Source organism: Mobula hypostoma, chromosome 20 (assembly GCF_963921235.1).
Source record: "Mobula hypostoma chromosome 20, sMobHyp1.1, whole genome shotgun sequence".
NCBI classification, from domain to species: domain Eukaryota; kingdom Metazoa; phylum Chordata; class Chondrichthyes; order Myliobatiformes; family Myliobatidae; genus Mobula; species Mobula hypostoma.
This window is the reverse complement of record NC_086116.1, coordinates 6,291,552-6,312,407: the sequence shown is the minus strand read 5'-3', so window position 1 is coordinate 6,312,407 and position 20,856 is coordinate 6,291,552. Positions and strand designations below refer to the sequence as shown.

The 20,856-nt window shown below is 44.1% G+C and overlaps 1 protein-coding gene across 1 annotated transcript in view; it reads right to left on the bottom strand.

Annotated features, from left to right (window-relative positions):
• The window catches only part of itpr2 (inositol 1,4,5-trisphosphate receptor, type 2), a 324,764-nt gene that overhangs the window by 154,984 nt on the left and 148,924 nt on the right, over positions 1 to 20,856 (bottom strand). Inside the window, exons 17-23 of the mRNA XM_063072308.1 lie at positions 20,320 to 20,439; positions 19,027 to 19,212; positions 12,068 to 12,319; positions 10,446 to 10,590; positions 10,082 to 10,232; positions 8,069 to 8,271; positions 1,903 to 2,020 (exon numbers count right to left, since the gene is read on the bottom strand). Of these exons, the coding sequence (XP_062928378.1) occupies positions 1,903 to 2,020; positions 8,069 to 8,271; positions 10,082 to 10,232; positions 10,446 to 10,590; positions 12,068 to 12,319; positions 19,027 to 19,212; positions 20,320 to 20,439 (1,175 nt within the window). The remainder of the gene's footprint in view (positions 1 to 1,902; positions 2,021 to 8,068; positions 8,272 to 10,081; positions 10,233 to 10,445; positions 10,591 to 12,067; positions 12,320 to 19,026; positions 19,213 to 20,319; positions 20,440 to 20,856) is intronic.

The window sequence follows — 20,856 nt, the reverse complement described above, 5'->3', positions numbered from 1 at the left end:
AGGACATCTTCAATCTCTCACTGCTGCAGTTGAAGGCTGCCACCTGCTTCAAAAGGGCGACAATCATACCAGTGCCCAAGGGCAGGGTGGGCTGTCTCAACAACTATCGCCCAATGGCACTCACATCTACCATAATGGAAATGGCGAAAATCAGCTTCTGTTTAAGCAAGGACCTGTACCCACTGCAAATTGCCTGTCACCACAATAGGTCTACAGTGGATGAAATCTCACTGGTTCTCCACTCGGCCTTGGATCACCTGGCTAATAGCAATTCCTACGTCAGGCTGCTGTATATTGATTACAGCTCAGCGTTCAACACAATCATATCCCCAGTTCTAATCAACAAGCATGCAAACCTGGGCCCCTGTACCTCCCTCTGCAAATGAATCCTGACCTCTGGGCAGATCAGAAATATCATCTCCTCCTCGCTGACAGTCGATGGTGCAGCTCAAGGATGTGTGATTAACCCACTACTCTACTCTCCCGACACACACAATTGTGTGGCTAGGCACAGCTCAGGCATCATCAATACATGTGCTGGTGACATGACTATTGTTGCAGAACTGAAGACAGTGAGGAGGAGGCGTACAGTACAGCATGACAGGAAAGCTGGTTAAGCAGTGTCACGGCAACGACCACGCACTCAGTGTCGGTAAGTCCAAGGAGTTGATTGTGGACTTCAGGAAGGGAAAGTCGAGGGAGTAGACACAGTCCTCATCAAGGGATCAGAGTGAATAGAGTGAGCAGTTTCAACTTCCTGGGTGTCAACATCTCTGATCGTCTATCCCGGGCCCAACATATTGATGCAATTACAAAGAAGGCAAGACATTAGCTATATTTCGCTGCGTTCACCAGCGACTCCTGTGTGCGTTGCTTGAAATTCCAGCATCTGCAGATTTCCTCGTGTTTGAGCTATTTTCATTTGGAGCTTGAGGAGAATTGGTATGTGACCAAAGACACTGGCCATATTTCTACAATGAAGAGCATTCTAACTGACTGCATCACCATTGGTTATGGAGGGGCCACTACACGGCACTACACTGCTTCTTCCCCTCTGCTATCAGACTTCTGAATGGACAATCTACACAAGAACATTACCTTAGTATTTCTTTCTCTTTTTGCATGACTTATTTAATTTATTTATATATACTGGTTATTGTAACATGATAGGCCAAAGAGCCTGTTCTGTGACTCTGTAACTCAAAACTTAAGCTGCCTTCCCTCGCTTCATCTCCACCCTAATGACAGGATCATTAGGAGCAGGAACCTTGGCAGTTTTGCCCACAGCACAAGAATGAATTTAAAGACATGCTGGTCGGGGTTACCGATCAGCCCCACAAATGGGGTGGGGGGGGGTGGATTAAGGAGCAAAATGAACAGAGGTGGATGGGAAAGAAAGAGGAAAGAAAAGGGGGCATGGGGGAAAGGGGAAACAGAGAGAAATGAGGGGCTATTGAGGGCTGGCAATGGTGCTACAGGGCAGACAGGTTATTACAATGGTGGTGCAGTGAGTCTGTAATCAGAAGATAGGGATCATCGGCCTGCCCGGAAGCTGACTGACATTCTGGGATATATACAGAGCTTCTTGCTTTCACTGTTTTGGCACAGAGAGAGACCTCATTACCATTGATTAGAAAAACACTCAGGGTCACATCAGCCACATCTGACAGACAAGGCACTTTGTGCAATGTAAAACTCTCACTGCCACTTAGAAACTTACATTCCTTGTAAACTTGGCCTTCAGCAGTAAATAAACTTCTTAGTTCCCTGGCAAGCTTCCCAAGGATACAACAGAAGGCTATCATCTGCTGTGATTTATCCTCACATGAACCAAAACATGTCATTTGTAATTCACTCTGATTGCAGATTTCAAACCACAGTTCAGGGATGTGTTTCACTCACCTGTGGTCTCTGTTGGTGGGCTTGTCAAGGAGTCAGAAGAAGTACTCTCTCCAAATTCCTTCTTGTAGATGGACAGCATGTAGGAGATGCGGTAGTCCAGTCTGACACTAAGAATGAACTGAAGGACAAGTCCTTTTTTATAATCATAAGCAACGTAGAGATAAAACACACCAGGACTCTAGTTAGATAATGAGATTGGATATGTTTGGATTTATTTTTAAATCAAAATAAATACCATTAATCTGCTGTAACTAGAAAATATTTATTCCTATTATCTTGAAATTTTTTTAGCCAGAGAGTGGAGAATCTGTGGAATCCATTGCCATGGACGGCTGCAGAGGCTAATATTACAAATATTTAAAGGGGAAGTTGATTGGTCAGGACGTAAAAGGTTACGGGGAGAAGACAGGAAAATGGGGTAGAGGGGATAATAAATCAGCCATGATAGAATGAAAGAGCAGAATCGATGGGCTGAATGGCCTAATTCTGCCCCTATGTCTTATGGCCTGAATTTCCTAAAACTTTCCCACACTCCCCAGCAACTGTTTGCATTTATCCATTTGCTAAAACAACCAGAAGTCATGGCTTCATGCCAGTGAGGTTAAATCTTACAGACTTGTTAGAGCAGTTTAAGGAGGTGGCGAAGATGGTTGACGAGGGTAGAAAATGGATGTTGTTTACATTTGTAAAGCATTTTGCAAGGACCACAAGCTAACCTGATAAAATTATGAAAGGCATAAAGATTTTTTTTTCTCTGGACAGAAATGTCAAATACTAAGGGGCAGAACTTTATTGTGAGAGGGGGAAAGTTTAAACTAGTTTTGTGAGGCAAGTTTACTTTACACCGAGAGCGGTAAGTGCCGAGAATGCATGGCCAGAAGAAAATAGTGTAAGCAGGTACAATTGAAATATTTATGGCGAATTTAGACAGGCACGTGAACAGGCAGAGAATGGAGGGATGTAGACTATGTACAGGCAGATGGGATTGGTTTGAATTGACGTCATGCTTGGCACAGACACTATGGGCCATAGGTTCTGTTCCATGAAGTGTTAGGGGGCAAAACGGAACCATATATAGCAGGTTGTTTCTGCCATGGACCCTGAGGGGACTGTGGACACCAGGATGGGAACCCCTGATTTATAGTTATTTGAGGAAGGTCTTGGGAAACTGAACGAAGGTCTGGTGGTAGATAAGTCACCTGGACCAGATGATGTACACCCCAGAGTTCTGAAAAAGCTGGCTGAAGAGATCATGGAGGCATTAGTAATGATCGTTCATGATTCACTAGATTCTGGAGTGGTTTCAGAAGACTGGGAAATTGTAAATGTCACTCCACTCTTCAAGAAGGGAGAGAAGCAGAAGAAAGGAGACTATAGGCCAGTGCTTTCGAAGCCATTGTGAATGCAATATTCTGCTACCACTGATTTCTCCGGGTAACCCAAACAGATACACTTCCTGTGCTCCTTGATGTGGGTTTCCACCGTGTGTCCCATCTGGCCGATCTACGCTGCTCTGCATTCACGGGAATCCTGTAATCGCCTGCCGACCTAGGTTCCAGGTCTCTGACCCGCATAAGCTGTGACTTGAGCTTCCTTACGAGTTTGTGGATGGTATTAATCTGGTATTTCTTCAGGATCCTGGCGATTCTTCCAGAAATCATGGAAATATAGGAGCAATCGGCAGTAGCAGAACACTGCATTCGCAATGAACACAGGATTGACTTTGAACGCACAAAACTACCATGCTCAACCATTGGCTTTTGGGATTGCTTGGTAAAGGAAGCCATTGAAATAAAACTAGAGGAAAAGAATTTTAACACAGATGAAGGTCTCGCTCTAAGTAAGAACTGGAATTCAATTGTAAACAAGGAGGGAGAGCAGAAACCTGAGGGGAGGAGGATTACCCAATCAGGAGGAACGAACTACAGGGGTATAAATATCACTAGACTAGACATATCCAGGCATCAACCCCGAAAAAGATGGCATTTGTCATAACCGAGTGTGTCAGTTAAAATTGATACCTATAACTGGCTGGAAACCTGAGAAGAGTTTATTCATTATAGGCCAGATAGTCTGACCTCAGTGGTTGGGAAGATGTTGAAGTCAATTATTAAGGATGAGGGTACTTGGAAGCACATGATAAGATAAGCCATAGTCAAGGGAAAATCTTGCCCGATAAATCTGTTGGAATTCTTTGAAGAAGTAACAAGCGGGGTAGTCAAAGGAGAATTGGTAATGTTGTGGACTTGGATTTTCAGAAGACCTTTGACAAGGTGTCACACATGAGGCTGCTTAACAAATTATGAGCCTATGGTATTACAGGAAAGATTCTAGCGTGGATAAAGCAGTGGCTAGTTGGCAGGAGGCAAGGAGTGGGAATAAAGGGAGCCTTTTCTGGTTGGCTGCCGGTGACTAGTGGTGTTCCACAGGTGTCTGTGTTGGGACAAGTTCTTTTGACACTATGTGTCAACGACTAGGATGATGGAATTGATGGCTTTGTTGTAAAGTTTGCAGGTGATACGAAGATAGGTGGAGGGTAGGTAGTTTTGAGAAAGTAAAGAAGCTACAGAAGGACTTAGATTAGGACAATGCACAGAGAAATGGCAGATGGAATACAGTGTTGGCAAGTGTATGGTCATGCACTTTGGTGTAAGAAATGAAAAGATAGCTAGATAGATAGATATACTTTATTAACCCAAGGGAAATTTGGTTTCGTTGCAGCCGCACCAACCGAGAACAGAGCGTAAATATAGGAATACAAAAAACCCCAACAATCAAACACCAAAATACAAACTATGCCAGATGGAAAAAAAGGCAGATTATTTTCTAAATGGAGAGAAAATACAAAAAAACTGAGATGCAAAGGGACTTGGGAGTCCTTGTGCAGGAGTCCCCAAAACGTTAATTTGCAGGTTGAATCTGTGGTGATGAAGGCAAAGGCAATGTTAGCATTCATTTCAAGAGGATTAGAATATAAAAGCAAGGATGTAATGCTGAGACTTTATAAAGCACTGGTGAGGCCTCACCTGGGGTATTGTGGACAGATTTGGACCCCTTATCTCAGAAAGGATGTGCTGAAACTGGAGAAGGTTCAAAGGAGGTTCATGAAAATGATTCCAGGATTAAATGGCTTGTCATACGAAGAGCGTTTGATGGCTCTTGGTCTGTATTCACTGGAGTTCAGAAAAAATGAGGTGAGACCTCATTGAAGCCTATCGAATGCTGAAACACCTTGATAGAGTGGATCTGAAGAGGTTGTTTCCTATGGTGGGAGAGTCTACGACCAGAGGACACAGCCACAGCATAGAGGGGTGCCCTTTTAGAATGAAGATGAGGAGGATTTTCTGTAGCTAGAGTTGTGAATCTGTGGAATTCTTTGCCACAGGCAGCTGTGGAGACCAAGTCTTTATGTATATTTAAGGCAGAGATTGACAGATTCTTGATTGGTCAGGGCATGAAGGGATACGGGGAGAAGGCAGGAGATTGGGGCTGATTGGGAGATTGGATCAGCCATGATGAAATGGCAGAGCAGACTCGATGGGCCAAATGACCTAATTCTGCTCCTAAATCTTATGGTCTTATGGTCTAAGGGTTGTAAGTAAATAAAGGGGTGATGAGGTGTCGAAAGGGTCAGGGAAAGAGTTCCACAGGCAATGAAGCCATGGCCAGTGAAGGAGGTTGAGGCAAGCAGGAGACTGGAATCACAAGAGCATAGGGCTATGGAGAGGGAAAAGACTGAGATCGATAGAGTAAGGAGGGATCTGAAGAGAGCTGAAGCTGTAAAATTGCAAGGATGCTGGACTAGAGGTTGATGCATGTACGGTGCAGATGTAGGGAGAAGAGAGATACAGTCCAGGAAGTTGCAAATGTGATATCACCAACCAAGGAACCATGTGTTCCCTGCAGATGCAAGGTGCATGAAATCATGCAGTGGCACCGCATCGCGCTGTGGATGCAACACTGTTAATCGGGTACGTGCACATTATCACCTCATTTACTTGTACATGGATTTGTGAAAGGAAAATCATGTCTGACGAATCTCATAGAATTTTTTGAGGATGTAACTAGTAGAGTGGATAGGGGAGAACCAGTGGATGTGGTATATTTGGATTTTCAAAAGGCTTTTGACAAGGTCCCACACAGGAGATTAGTGTGCAAACTTAAAGCACACGGTATTGGGGGTAAGGTATTGGTGTGGGTGGAGAATTGGTTAGCAGACAGGAAGCAAAGAGTGGGAATAAACGGGACCTTTTCAGAATGGCAGGCGGTGACTAGTGGGGTACCGCAAGGCTCAGTGCTGGGACCCCAGTTGTTTACAATATATATTAATGACTTGGATGAGGGAATTAAATGCAGCATCTCCAAGTTTGCAGATGACACAAAGCTGGGTGGCAGTGTTAGCAGTGAGGAGGATGCTAAGAGGATGCAGGGTGACTTGGATAGGTTGGGTGAGTGGGCAAACTCATGGCAGATGCAATTTAATGTGGATAAATGTGAAGTTATCCACTTTGGTGGCAAAAATAGGAAAACAGATTATTATCTGAATGGTGGCCGATTAGGAAAAGGGGAGGTGCAACGAGACCTGGGTGTCATTATACACCAGTCATTGAAAGTGGGCATGCAGGTACAGCAGGCGGTGAAAAAGGCGAACGGTATTCTGGCATTTATAGCGAGAGGATTCGAGTACAGGAGCAGGGAGGTACCACTGCAGTTGTACAAGGCCTTGGTGAGACCACACCTGGAGTATTGTGTGCAGTTTTGGTCCCCTAATCTGAGGAAAGACATCTTTGCCATAGAGGGAGTACAAAGAAGGTTCACCAGATTGATTCCTGGGATGGCAGGTCTTTCATATGAAGAAAGACTGGATGAACTGGGCTTGTACTCGTTGGAATTTAGAAGATTGAGGGGGGATCTGATTGAAACGTATAAGATCCTAAAGGGATTGGACAGGCTAGATGCGGGAAGATTGTTCCCGATGTTGAGGAAGTCTAGAACGAGGGGTCACAGTTTGAGGATAGAGGGGAAGCCTTTTAGGACCGAGGTTAGGAAAAACTTCTTCACACAGAGAGTGGTGAATCTGTGGAATTCTCTGCCACAGCAAACTGTTGAGGCCAGTTCATTAGCTATGTTTAAAAGGAAGTTAGATATGGCCCTTGTGGCTACAGGGGTCAGGGGGTATGGAGGGAAGGCTGGGGCGGGGTTCTGAGTTGGATGATCAGCCATGATCATAATAAATGGCGGTGCAGGCTCGAAGGGCCGAATGGCCTACTCCTGCACCTATTTTCTATGTTTCTATGTTACATATGTGGGAGGATCTAAAAACAGGGAGTCACCAATAAACCCAACAAGAAACTGTTTGAGGGAACAGCACTGATACACACTCAAGGACGTTAGCTGAGCACGTGATGAAAAAAGAATCATAACAGGCAGACAGGGAGATGGGTGGAGGGAGGCTCCATAGACCACTTGTGCAGAATTGTGTGTTGCTGGGCTAGATAATTCTATGCAATCCAGAATCAAAATCACATTTATTATCACTGATTAGGTGAAATTGGTTGTTTTGCAGCGGTCGTACAGTGAAAAGACATAAAATAATTCTAAATAAATAGTACAGAGACAAAAAAGAATAATGTTCCAGCAAGTAATTAATTTTGCTAATTATTATTTATCGTTGTAGATCAAGTTGCCTTTATTGAACTTAATTGAATAGAAATCAAGAGCCCTCAGCCCGCAAGTCTGTTGCACCATTGAGTAAGATCATGGTTATTCTGTAGTAACAACTCCCCATTCCCACCAATGCCCTGTCACCTTTCACCTCCTTTCTCATCAGTGCCTATCTCTCACTGCCTTGAAAATATTCAAAGACTCTGCTTTCACCGCCCTCTGAGGAAGACTCACCAGCTTCTGAGAGGAAAAATGCTGCCTCATCTGTGTTTTAAATGGGTTACGCCTTTTTTTAAATAGTGACCCTTAAGTTCTATAAACCCCCTCAGGAGGAAACCTCCTCCCCACTTCCACCATGTCAGGATTCCTCAGGATAACACCTTCTCCAGAATTCAGGCTGCTCCTTACGTGGTGATATTGCCTGCTATGAGCGAACATGCTGCCACATGCTGGCACTTTAAACTGGGCCAGTTAAAATGGAATTCAACTATCAAAAGCGCACCTGCAATATCTCGATTATTTTCAACTTTGTGTCCATAACGGTCACGTCCTCATTTTCGGAGGTTTGCACTTGTTTCGCCTGCCCACTCCTGGTGTGGGTGTCGTGCCCCTCTCCCAGAATTCCAGGTAAGAGAGACCCACGGCTCAGGACCATCTGTGTCATCATCTCTCCCACACCGTGGATTGTCCTGATCACGTTGTTCCCTGAAAGGTGGCACACGAGAAGACTTTGTTTAAACCAGGGTAGCTTGCGTCAGCCAATCTATTGTCAACAGAAGTCTGCCTTTATCGGAGTCAGAATTATTATCGCAGACTTAGATGATGTTAAATTTGTTGTTTTGCGGCACAGTGCAAAGGCATAAAATATCTCTAAATTTAAAAAATCACAAATGTAAAGAACTGGCACCAAATAAAATGATAACAGAGTTCACGGGCTGTTCAGAAATCTAGTGCTGGAGGGGAAGAAGCAGTTTCTAAATCACTGAGTGTGGGTTTTCAGACTCCTGTACTGCCTCCCTGATGAGAAGAGGGAATGCCCTGGATAGTGAAGGTCCTTAGTGATAGTGAAGCACCTTTACTTTTATTTCAAGAATGGAATCAAATGGAATTAGCCCATGAAACTGAAGGATCAGCCCATTGTGAAGCAATTCTGCTGTTGCTACTGGTGCATCAGTGAGCGAGGCCAGAAACAGGGACGAATCTATAAGCTCGGCAAGTTCTCATCTAATACACTGTTTTGGAAACTCAGTCTCTCCGGTAGACAAAGTTTTCAATGTGAGCAACATGTGATACTCAACTCCTTTCTCATCAACCAAATGGCAACTAGTCTCACGCTGGTTACTTTATAGGTGAATTGTTATCAGTGGAGTTTTGTTCCATATCTCTAGTCCACAACTACTTTTTTTCCCTTTCTCTTTCCTTTATGCTCTCAGCTCCACTTTCTTGTTTGATTTCTGCTCTTGTGACATTCGATAAAGTGAACATAAGAAACAAGTTTTATGCTTCCTCCTTGATTTGTGAAGAAACTTTAGGTCACAGAAGCATCAGGATCCTACAATACTTATTGTGAAGTGCAGGTAGATAATCATCTAATCTAACAGCAAATGCTACACCAGCAGATATTTTCTTTTCAAAGGTTTTTCTCATTATACTTGGAATACTTCTTTGTACTGTTCCCTTGTCTTTTTGTGGGCTTCTGCAATTTAGACGTTTACAAGCTGGGAAGAATGCAGAGAAAAATTATGTAGATGTTAAATAAACTCTTCCCAGGCTTCCAGCCAGGTACAGGTATCGATTTGATGGCAAACTCTGCCATCTTCATCAGGGATGATGTCCAGGCATGTCTAGTCCAGTGGTATATATACCCTCATCTTCCGTTCCTCCTGATTAGGTAGTCCTCATCCAATCAGGTTTCTGCTCTCCCACCGTGTTCATAATTGAATTCCAGTACTTGCTTAGAGCAAGACCTTGGTCTTTGTTAAAGTTCTTATCCTCTGGTTTTATTGCAATGGCTTCCCTCACTGCAGCACTGTAGTTTTGTGCCATCAAAGTCAATCCTATAGCCATTGTGAATGCAATGTTCTGCAACTGCCGATTTCTCCAGGTAACCCAAATGGATTCATCTCCTGTGGTCCTTGATGCGGGTTTCCACCGTGCATCCTGTCTGGTCAATATACACTGCTCTAAATCCTTATGTGGATGTTGCCAGGATTTCAGGGGACTGGGTTATAGAGAAAAGTTGAGCAGGCTAGGACTTTATTCATTAGTGTGTAGGAGAACAAGGACTGATCTTATAGAGTTAAATAAAATCACGAGAGGTATAGACAAGGTGAATGTACAGTCTTTTTCTCAGGATTGGAGAATCAAGAACTAGAGGGGATAAAGTTGAAGGTTAGAGGGGAGAGATTTAAAAGGAACATGAGGAGTAACATTTTCATCCAGAGAGTGGTCAGTGAGGTGGTGGACACAGCTACATTAACAACTTTACAAAAGGTACTTAGCGCTCTGAACTTACCCCCATCTTGAAACTTGCTTAATCTTTCCAAGTACGAGGCTGTGGAATTCTGAACACAGTCTAGAATGGCCAGCAATGTTCTTGTTAGCCTCAGAAGCTCACTAAAGCTGTAGAACCCAAAGTATATTAAGTTCCGAGCCAAATTCACCACCTGGAAAAAAATCCAAAATGATTTGGTTAGTTGACCAGCACTGGATAACACTTACGAGGGAAGTGGGGAAGTGGGGAATTGTAATTGAAACATATTGGGCTTTTTCTCTTTCAAAGTTAAATTCTGGGATTGAGTTCCCAATTTTTACTGCAGACAAAAGGGCAGTGGATTTTTAGCAGAAGTCACTGAGTTACTCCATGCTCTGTTACGCACCTCGAACGTGAGCTTGATTTTTTCCTTGTCTCCAAAAGGAAATGGCTGGGTTACCACGTCCTTCAGGTACTCCTCCACAAAGTCCATCGTGAGAGCAAACTTGTTCTTTTTGTCATCACGGGACATGTCTGTGACTGAGTCGTACCTGTCCAGAGATCAGAACCTTTAAAGGAGATGCTTCAACCGGCATCAAGCAAACCACAAATTGCACAGCTATCACACCATAATACCAATATATAAACACAAAAGATTCTGTAGATGCTGGAAAGCTAGAGTAACACACACAAAATGCTGGAGGAACTCAGCAGGTCAGGCTGCAGCTATGGAGGGGAATAAAGAGTTGACATTTTGGGCTGAGATGTTCCATCAGGACTCAAGACCGATGTACACTATTGTAATACCTATGCATTACAGCCACGTACCCAGTCGTGTCCTGCGGAAAGGATGCTGAATACCAAATGCAGGTCAAAGCAAAACATTTAAAAAATATCTTATTACGAAAACACTTCCATTTTCCATTACTTCATTTCTTAAAACTGTTAAACGTAGGTTTGAGGAATTAGGAATCCTTTCTTCAGAAAGCACACTCTAAATGTCTAGGCAAGGTGTGTAAAGCCACGTTATAGAAAGAAGCCATTTTGCCCATCTGGTCATTGGAGGTGTTTATTTTCCACAAGAATTCTCTCTCCCCCTTGCTTCTTCCCTACCTGCAACCAACTTGCTCATTCCATTCTCTATTACAGAACAAACGTCCCTTTGGGCGTCACATCATGATGATGATGATGATGATGTCGACTCAGACCTGAGAGGCCAGCGTCGGGCATTTTCATGCCTTACAGGGCGCAGTTCGAAGGGCTGTGTGGGGCACCATTCCTCACACAGACATATCGCAGTATTATTTTACGAGGCCGAGTTGCGAGCTCGACATCAACCCGACATGGATGGAGAGCGCGCACGGGGGCGGTCTGTCACTGGGTCGAACTCGGGAACCTCCGTTCTCCAGCCCGGCGCTGATCTCACTGTGCCACCAGCCGAGCAAAGCACCACTCTAGGGTGGCACGGTAACGTAGCAGTCAGTACAACGCTTTACTGCGCCGGCTATCAGGGTTCAATTCCCACCGCTGTCTCCAAGGCGTTTGTAAGTTCTCCCTGTGACTGCGTGGGTTTCCTCTGGGTGCTCCAGGTCCCTCGCACAGTCCAAAGAGAACGGGTTAGGGATAGTGAGTTGTGGGCATGCCGTACTGTCTCCGGAAGCAGACTGCCCCTGAGTGCATGGCTGGACAGTGTTGGTCATTGACGAAAATGATGCAGTACTGCAGATGCAGCCGAACCCGATCCTTATAAGGCTGCAGCATAAGTCCTTGACACTTGAACTCAAGCCTCAACTAGCAAACATGCCATATACCTTCTTTAACCCTCTATCAACCTGTTCAGTTACTTTCAGGGAGCCAATGGACTTGAACTTCAAGATCACTCAGTATATCAACACTGTTCAGTGTCCTGCCATTAACTGTGTAATGTCCCTTTACAAATGACGTCCCATCAACTAGTTGCTCTGTTCTTTTGATGCAGATGTTGGGAGGTGCTACAGTTGAGACAGACATATAGTGTGGAAAACATACTCGTGAATGGTGATTTTGGTGGGGATTTCTGCCCACAGCCGGGCGTACTTCACGGGGGTGACGGACTCCTGAGGGTCCCGGTCCACATGCATGTGCAGCATCAGTCGGCAGAAGGACGCACGCAGGTCGTAGGGCAGCTCCTCGTCCGACATGCAGCGCAGGATGAGGTCCACCCCCAGCTGAGTCGAGATCTGGTCAATAGCCAGGTACTGACGGTCGAGGCACATTCTGGCGAAAAGGTTCAACTGGTACCTGTAGGGCAAGGACGTGAGTGAGATGGGTGCGGGTGATGACCAAAGACAGTGTCAAGTCGAACACAGAACATAGAACCGTACCCTTCAGCCCACGGTATTGTGCCGACCTTTTACAGTCACAGTCACAGAAACAGGCCCATCAGCCCATCTAGTACATGCAGAACCACTCAAGCTGCCTACTCCCATCGACCTGCACTAGGATCACAGAGGAAATGTGATAGAGGTATACAAAATTATGAACGATATAGATAAGGTAAATGCAAGCAGGCTTTTTCCCCTGATGTTGAATGGGAGGTCATGGGTTAAGGGTGAAAGGTGAAAAGTTTATGCGGAAAATGGGTGGATACTTTGGAGTACTATGTCCAGTTCTGGTCGCCTCACTATAGGAAGGATATGGAAGCATTGGAAAGGGTACAGAGGAGATTTACCAGGATGCTGCCTGATTTAGAGAGTATGCATTATGATCAGAGATTAAGGGAGCTAGGGCTTTACTCTTTGGAGAGAAGGAGGATGAGAGGAGACATGATAGAGGTATACAAGATATTAAGACGAATAGATAGAGTGGATAGCCAGCGCCTCTTCCCCAGGGCATCACTGCTCAATACAAGAGGACATGGCTTTCAGGTAAGGGGTGGGAAGTTCAAGGGGGATATTAGAGGAAGGTTTTTTACTCAGAGAGTGGTTGGTGCGTGGAATGCACTGCCTGAGTCAGTGGTGGAGGCAGATACACCAGTGAAGTTTAAGAGACTACTAGACAGGTATATGGAGGAATTTAAAGTAGGGGGGTTATATGGGAGGCAGGTTTTGAGGGTCGGCACAACATAGTGGGCCGAAGGGCCTGTAATGTGCTGTACTATTCTATGTTCTATGTTCTATAATAGGAATGCCTACCACCCATATACCTATCCAAGGTTCTCTTAAGTATTTAATCGAGCTTGTATACACCATATGTGCTAGCAGATCATTCCACACTCTCATGACCCTCTGAGTGAGGAAGTTTCCCCTCATGTTACCCTTAAACTTTTCACCCTTCACACTTAACCCATAACCTCTGGTTGTAAGTCCCATGCAACCTCAGTGGTAAAAGCCTGCTTGCATTTACCCTTTTTATACCCCTCAATTTTCTAAACCTCTATCCAATCTCCTCCCAATCTTCTGCATTCCAAGTAATATAGTCCTAGCCTATTCAATCTTTCCTTATCACTCAGATCCTCTAGACCCAGCAACATCCTTCCTCTGTACTCTTTCAACATTATTTATATCTTTCCTCTAGTAGGTGACCAAAACTGCACATAGTACTCCAAATTAGGTCTCACCAACATCTTATACAACTACAGCATAACATCCCATCTCCTGTACTCAATAATTTGATTTAGGAAGGTCAATGTGCCAAAAGCTTTCTTTATTACCCAATCTACCTGTGACACCACTTTCAACAAATTATAGACCTGTGTTCCCTGATCCCTTTATTCTACCACACTCCTTAGTGCTCTAGTGTTCACTGTGTAAGACCAGCCTTGGTTGGTCCCTCCAAAGTGCCACATCTTGCACTTGTCTGCATTGTATTCCATCTGCCACTTTTCAGCCCACTTGTCCAACTGGTGCAGATCCCTCTGCAAGCTTTGATAGCCTTCCTCGCTGTCCACCACACCCCAACCTTGGTGTCATCTACAAATTTGCTGATCCAGTTAACCACATTATCATCCAGATCATTGATATAGATGACAAACAACAATGGACCCAGCACTGATCCCTGCGACTCTCCAGTGGTCACAGACCTCCAGTCACAGAGGCAACCATCTACTACCACTCTCTGGCTTCACCCACAAAGCCAATGTCTAATCCAATTTATTATCTCATTTTGAATGCCCAACGACTGAACCTTCTCGACCAGCCTCCCATGCGGAAACTTGTTAAATACCTTACTAAGTCCTGAGTAAATACAGATGCAAAAAATCCATTTCAGATCTCCCTATCTCTTTTGCCTCCACAAATGGATTACCATTCTGATCTTGCAGCAGACCAATTTTGTCCCTCGTAATCCTTTTGCTTTTAACATATGAAATTTGAAAAAGAGAAGCCGAAATCTGATGTGTCGGTGTTTCAGTGGAGTAAAGGAAACTACAGTGGCATGAGAGAGGAACTGGCCAAATTTGACTGGAAAGAGACACTGGCGGGAAAGATGGCAGAGCAGCAGTGGCTGGAGTTTATGTGAGAAGTGAGGAGGGTGCAAGACAGGTATATTCCAAAAAAGAAGAAATTTTCGAAAGCAAAAAGGATGCAACCGTGGCTGACAAGAGAAGTCAAAGCCAAAGTTAAAGCAAAGAAGAGGGCATACAAAGAAGCAAAGATTAGTGGGAAAACAGAGGATTGGGAAGTTTTTAAAAGCTTACAAAAGGAAACTAAGAAGGTCATTAAGAAGGAAAAGATGAACTATGAAAAGAAGCTAGCAAATAATATCAAAGAGGATACTAAAAGCTTTTCCAAGTATATAAAGAGTAAAAGACAAGTGAGAGTAGATATAGGACCGATAGAAAATGATGCTGGAGAAATTGTAATGGGAGTTAAGGAGATGGCGGAGGAACTGAACGAGTATTTTGCATCAGTCTTCACTGAGGAAGGCATCAGCAGTATACCGAACACTCAAGGGTGGCAGGGAAGAGAAGTGTGCGCAGTCACAATTACGACAGAGAAAGTACTCAGGAAGCTGAATAGTCTAAAGGTAGATAAATCTCCCGGACCAGATGGAATGCACCCTCATGATCTGAAGGAAGTAGCTGTGGAGATTGCAGAGGCATTAGTGATGATCTTTCAAAAGTCGATAGATTCTGGCATGGTTCTGGAGGACTGGAAGATTGCAAATGTCACTCCGCTATTTAAGAAGGGGGCAAGGAAGCAAAAAGGAAATTATAGACCTGTTAGCTTGACATCGGTGGTTGAGAAGTTGTTGGAGTCGATTGTTAAGGATGAGGTTACGGAGTACCTGGAGGCATATGACAAGATAGGCAGAACTCAGCGTGGTTTCCTAAAGGAAAATCCTGCCTGACAAACCTATCACAATTTTTTGAGGAAATTACAAGTAGGCTAAACAAGGGAGATGCAGTGGATGTTGTATATTTGGATTTTCAGAAGGCCTTTGACAAGGTGCCACACGTGAGGCTACTTAACAAGATAAGAGCCCATGGAATTACGGGAAAGTTAGATACGTGGATAGAGCGTTGGCTGATTGGCTGGAAACAGAGAGTGGGAATAAAGGGATCCTATTCTGGTTGGCTGCCAGTTACCAGTGGTGTTCCACAGGGGTCCGTGTTGGGGCCGCTTCTTTTTACATTGTACATCAACGATCTGGATTATGGAATAGATGGCTTTGTGGCTAAGTTTGCTGATGATACAAAGATAGGTGGAGGGGCCGGTAGAGCTGAGGAAACAGAAAGTCTGCAGAGAGACTTGGATAGATTGGAAGAATGGGCAAAGAAGTGGCAAATGAAATACAATGTTGGAAAGTGTATGGTTATGCACTTTGGCAGAAGAAATAAACGGGCAGACTATTACTTAACTGGGGAGAGAATTCAAAGTTCTGAGATGCAATGGGACTTGGGAGTCCTTGTATAGGATACCCTTAAGGTTAACCTCCAGGTTGAGTCGGTGGTGAAGAAGGCGAATGCAATGTTGGCATTCATTTCTAGAGGAATAGAGTATAGGAACAGGGATGTGATGTTGAGGCTCTATAAGGTGCTGGTGAGACCTCACTTGGAGTACTGTGGGCAGTTTTGGTCTCCTTATTTAAGAAAGGATGTGCTGACGTTGGAGAGGGTACAGAGAAGATTCACTAGAATGATTCTGGGAATGAGAGGGTTAACATATGAGGAACGTTTGTCTGCTCTTGGACTGTATTCCTTGGAGTTTAGAAGAATGAGGGGAGACCTCATAGAAACATTTCGAATGTTAAAAGGCATGGACAGAGTGGATGTGGCAAAGTTGTTTCCCATGATGGGGGAGTGTAGTACGAGAGGGCATGACTTAAGGATTGAAGGGCGCCCTTTCAGAACAGAAATGCGAAGAAATTTTAGTTAGAGGGTGGTGAATCTATGGAATTTGTTGCCACGGGCAGCAGTGGAGGCCAAGTCATTGGGTGTATTTAAGGCAGAGACTGATAGGTATCTGAGTAGCCAGGGCATCAAAGGTTCTGGTGAGAAGGCCGGGGAGTGGGACTAAATGGGAGAATGGATCAGCTCATGATAAAATGCGGAGTAGACTTGATGGGCCGAATGACCAACTTCTGCTCCTTTGTCTTATGGTCTTATATCTGTAGGATCCCTTAGGATTCTCCTTCAGCTTGTCTGCTAGGGCAACTTCATGCCTTCATTTAGCCCTCCTGATTTCTTTCTTAATTGTTGTTTTGTATTTCTTGTACTCCATAAGCACCTCATTTGTTCCTATTTGCCTATACCTGCTATGCACCTCCTTTTTTCTCTTAACCAGGGTTTCAATACCTCTTGAAAACCAAGGTTACCTACACCTGTTATCTTTACCTTTTATTCTGACAGGCACATACAAGCTTTGTACTCTCAAAATTTCACGTTAGAAAGCCTTCCACTGACCAGGTACACTTGTGCCAGAAAACAGCCTGTCCCAGTCTATACTTTCCAGATAATTTCTGAGACCATCAAAATTGACCTTTCTCCAATATAGAATCTCAACTCATGGACCAAACCTATCTTTTTGCATATTTACTTTGAAACTAATGGCATTGTGGTCGAAGGTGCAAAGTGTTCCCCTACACAAACTTCTGTCATCTGCCCTGTCTCATTCCTAAATAACAGATCAAGTATCGTGCACTCTTTCGTTAGGACTTCGACAAACTGATGAAGAAAGCTTTCCTGGTCTCATTTGACAAACTCTATCCCATCTGGTCCATTTACAGTATGGGATTCCCAGTCACTATGTGGAAGGCTAAAATCACCTTCTATAACAACCTTATGTTTCCTGCAACAGTCAGCAACCTCTCTGCAAATTTGTTCTTCAGAATCCATCAGACTGTGGATAATCTGTAAAATAGCCCCGTTAATGTGGTCATATCTTTCTTATTTCTCAGTTCAACCCATAACACCTCACTTGTCGAGTTCTCCGGTCTGTCCTGACGGAGCACTGCCGTGACATTTTCCCTAACTAGTGACACCACCCTGACCATCCCAGGACATTACTACCGTTAGGGAGGAGGGACAGGTGCCTGAAAACTCACACTCAGTTTCTTCCCCTCCACCATCAGATTTCTGAATATCTCACTGAATATACCCATTTTAACTATATATTTATTTTTGTTGTAATTGTTATGTCTTGCATTGTACTGCTGCCACACCCAACAGATTTAAGTGATAATAAATGAGATTCTGATTCTGAATCTGGGTGCCCCCTTCCTGCTTCCCTGTTCATTATATCTTTCCATACTTCGTATTTCCCTTCTACATTGAAGCAGGTCATTCGATCCGTCGAGCCTATTCCTGCTGCACATAGCAATCCCATCCTGCCACTGATTTTCTCTGTACCCTATTCCCTTCACATTCTCATCAGCTCTGTTAACCACCACCACCGCCCCCCCCGTCATCGAGTCACCTGCGCGTCTTTGGAATGTGACCCGGAGGAAACCCACACAGTCACGGGGAGAAGGTGCAGCACCAGGAATCGGGATGCTGAGTGATAGTCTGCCCACAGTCCAATGACCACTTCCCCACTTCCAATCTTACCTCGGACCCTCAGCAAACCTATCCCATATCTAAGGAAGGAGGTGCTGACCCTAGAGAGGGTCCAGAGGAGGCTCACACGAAATGAAAGGTTTAATCTATGAGGAGCATTTGATATATCCGAGCCGGTATGAGTGGGGTCTCGTTGAATATCTTCCCCAGATACTGAAAGACCTGGGTAGAGTGGATGTGGAGAGGACGTTTCAATTGCTGGGAAGGTCTAGGATCTGAGGGCACAGCCTCAGAATAAGGGATAACTCTTTAAAACTGACAGGAGGAGGAATTTCTTCAGCCAGTGGTGGAGCAGCTGTGGAATGAATTGCCACAGAGAGCTCTGGAGACCAAGTGATCGGGTATATTTATGACAGAGATTGATAGGCTCTTGATTGGTAAGGGAGTTCGGGGCTACAGGAAGAAGACAGGAGAATAAAGTCAAAAAAGAACCAGCCTTGACTGAATGGTAGAGCGGGCTTGATGGGCCAAATGGCCTAATTCTGCACCTATGTCTTATTCTGTCTCTCGGAGGCTGCTACAATTCCCTGAAGCACCCTAAGGTCCCACCCCTCCTTACTGCTTATCATCTCACCCTAAAAGCTCACAGCATCCTCCCCTCGCCTGCCCCGACCCTCAGCACGAACCCTGGATCCTGATTGGTTCAGACACTTGCTGCCTTACAAAGTAAATGTCACCAACCCACCAATTACACCAGAGATCCTGGTAGGGAGGGTCTCCACCTATCAGGACCCCCCCCCCCCCCCACTCACTCTACACTACAGGCAACAAGTTCACTTGCTAATATAAGGCCAAACATTGATGCATTTTGTTCAACCAAAGATGTAAGGAACAGTATCAAATGTGTGGACCAAAGTCACAAATCAGTCAGCAGTATACTAAATGATAAAAAAAAGTTTTTTGGGGTGGTTTTTTTTGGAATTTAATTTTCTGATTGCTAAACAGAAATTACCTGTAGTAGGTTAAAATGTCATTTTCTTCTTTGTTGCCCTCCTTTGCTTCCTGAGCAAGCTGACGGATAGACTTGCCGTGAGGTTCCCTGTCTCCGTCTATCCAGTACAACCAGACCTCATCGTCTTCACCATCCTCCTCAAGCAGAGAGCTCTCAATGCTGAAATCCCCACGATTCGACAGCAGCCTTTCAAAAGGGGCACATTGACACCAGACACGTTCACACTTGGGATTACAGAAGAGTCAGGGCTTTTGTAACAGCTTATTCCTTTGTATACACAATGCATATTTTCAAAAAATGATTTTTAAATTTTTTTTTAACTAAGGGAATTTTTCAGAGGTAGTTGTGATGCAGATACAGCTCGGGCCCATAACAGAAACTAGCCTGTCCTCTATTTGTGCTTCTTACTGTCTTGGTAAAGCAGACAGCAAAATGAAAGCCCCCACCCACCCTGATCATTCTTTTGTCTCCCCTCTCCCATCAGGCAGAAAGCACATACCATTAGATTCAAGGACAGCTTCTATCCTTATCATCCCCTAGCATAAAATGAACTCTTGACCTCTCACTCTAAAGGTCATAGCCTTGTACCTTATTGTCTACCTGCGTTACAATTTCTCTCTAACTGTAACACTTCATTCTGTTATTACCTTTCCCTTGTATTGCTGTAATTAAATGATCTGTACAGATGGCAAGCAAAACAAAGAGCTGCACTGTGCCTTGGGACATGTGCCGATAGTAAACCAATTTACCATTTCAGATCATCTCCAATCCTCCCAACTCAACAAAACTGAAGTCCAAAGTATTTAACAGCATCACCCATTGAAAGTCATAGTTGCTGAAATTGCTTCTTTATGAAATAAAAATTGAAAATGCATGAGAAACAGTTTTGATCACTAAACTTCAGATTGGCACCAATGTTATGGCTTGGCTTGAGCTCCGTCAATTAAAATTGAAGTGGTGATGAACGTTTTGTGAAGACATTTATGGATATTTGCAGTCCTGGATCTTCTCTGTATACTTGAGATTTACCTGGAATAAATTTACTGTTGGCAGGTGGACTGAAAAAAACAGAGTTGCATTGATAACCATGAAGGCAGATGAACACCCGATGATTGACGCAGTGTTGTACAGTACAATAAACACCAACTATAAATCCCAAATGAGCTGATGCATTTACCTCCTGGATAGATGTATGTAGAAATTGATTAGCAAGCCCTCAGTCACTAAGCAGGAATTAAATACATGATATATTGCCTGCAACTCCCCGGTCCTATAAAGGACATAGTTACTTACTTTGTTTGAATGAGAATGTCAGCGTTGGATGAGTTCAACATAAATTTGCAAATGAGCTCTTGGGTGACAGGGATGGCAATATTGTTGGAAACACAGAGGTCTGACAAGTAATCCAGAAACCTGCAAAAACAAAAACGCATTGGACATCGTAGGGTAACACAGTTGGTGGAAATATAGATAATTCACAAACACTAACATTGACTTGGGTTTCACTTTAAGAGGCTGGTCTGATGTGATGATGTAATGACGTAAAGGACTTTTAGCACACCTTGTGTTGAGGTTTTGGAGTCCAATAAATGTGTTATGGTTTTTCTTAAACATAAAATGCCTCACCTTGTTTTATTTGCGAAAACCTACAACACAAATGTTTTGAACTTAAGGCTCCCATTGTCACTAGACAAAGTTTCAAGAATCTTGTTGGGAAAACAATGAAAAGTTAAAGGCTCATTCCAATGCCCTGACGAAGGGTCCCGGCCTGAAACGTCGACTGCGCCTCTTCCTATAGATGCTGCCTGGCCTGCTGCGTTCACCAGCAAC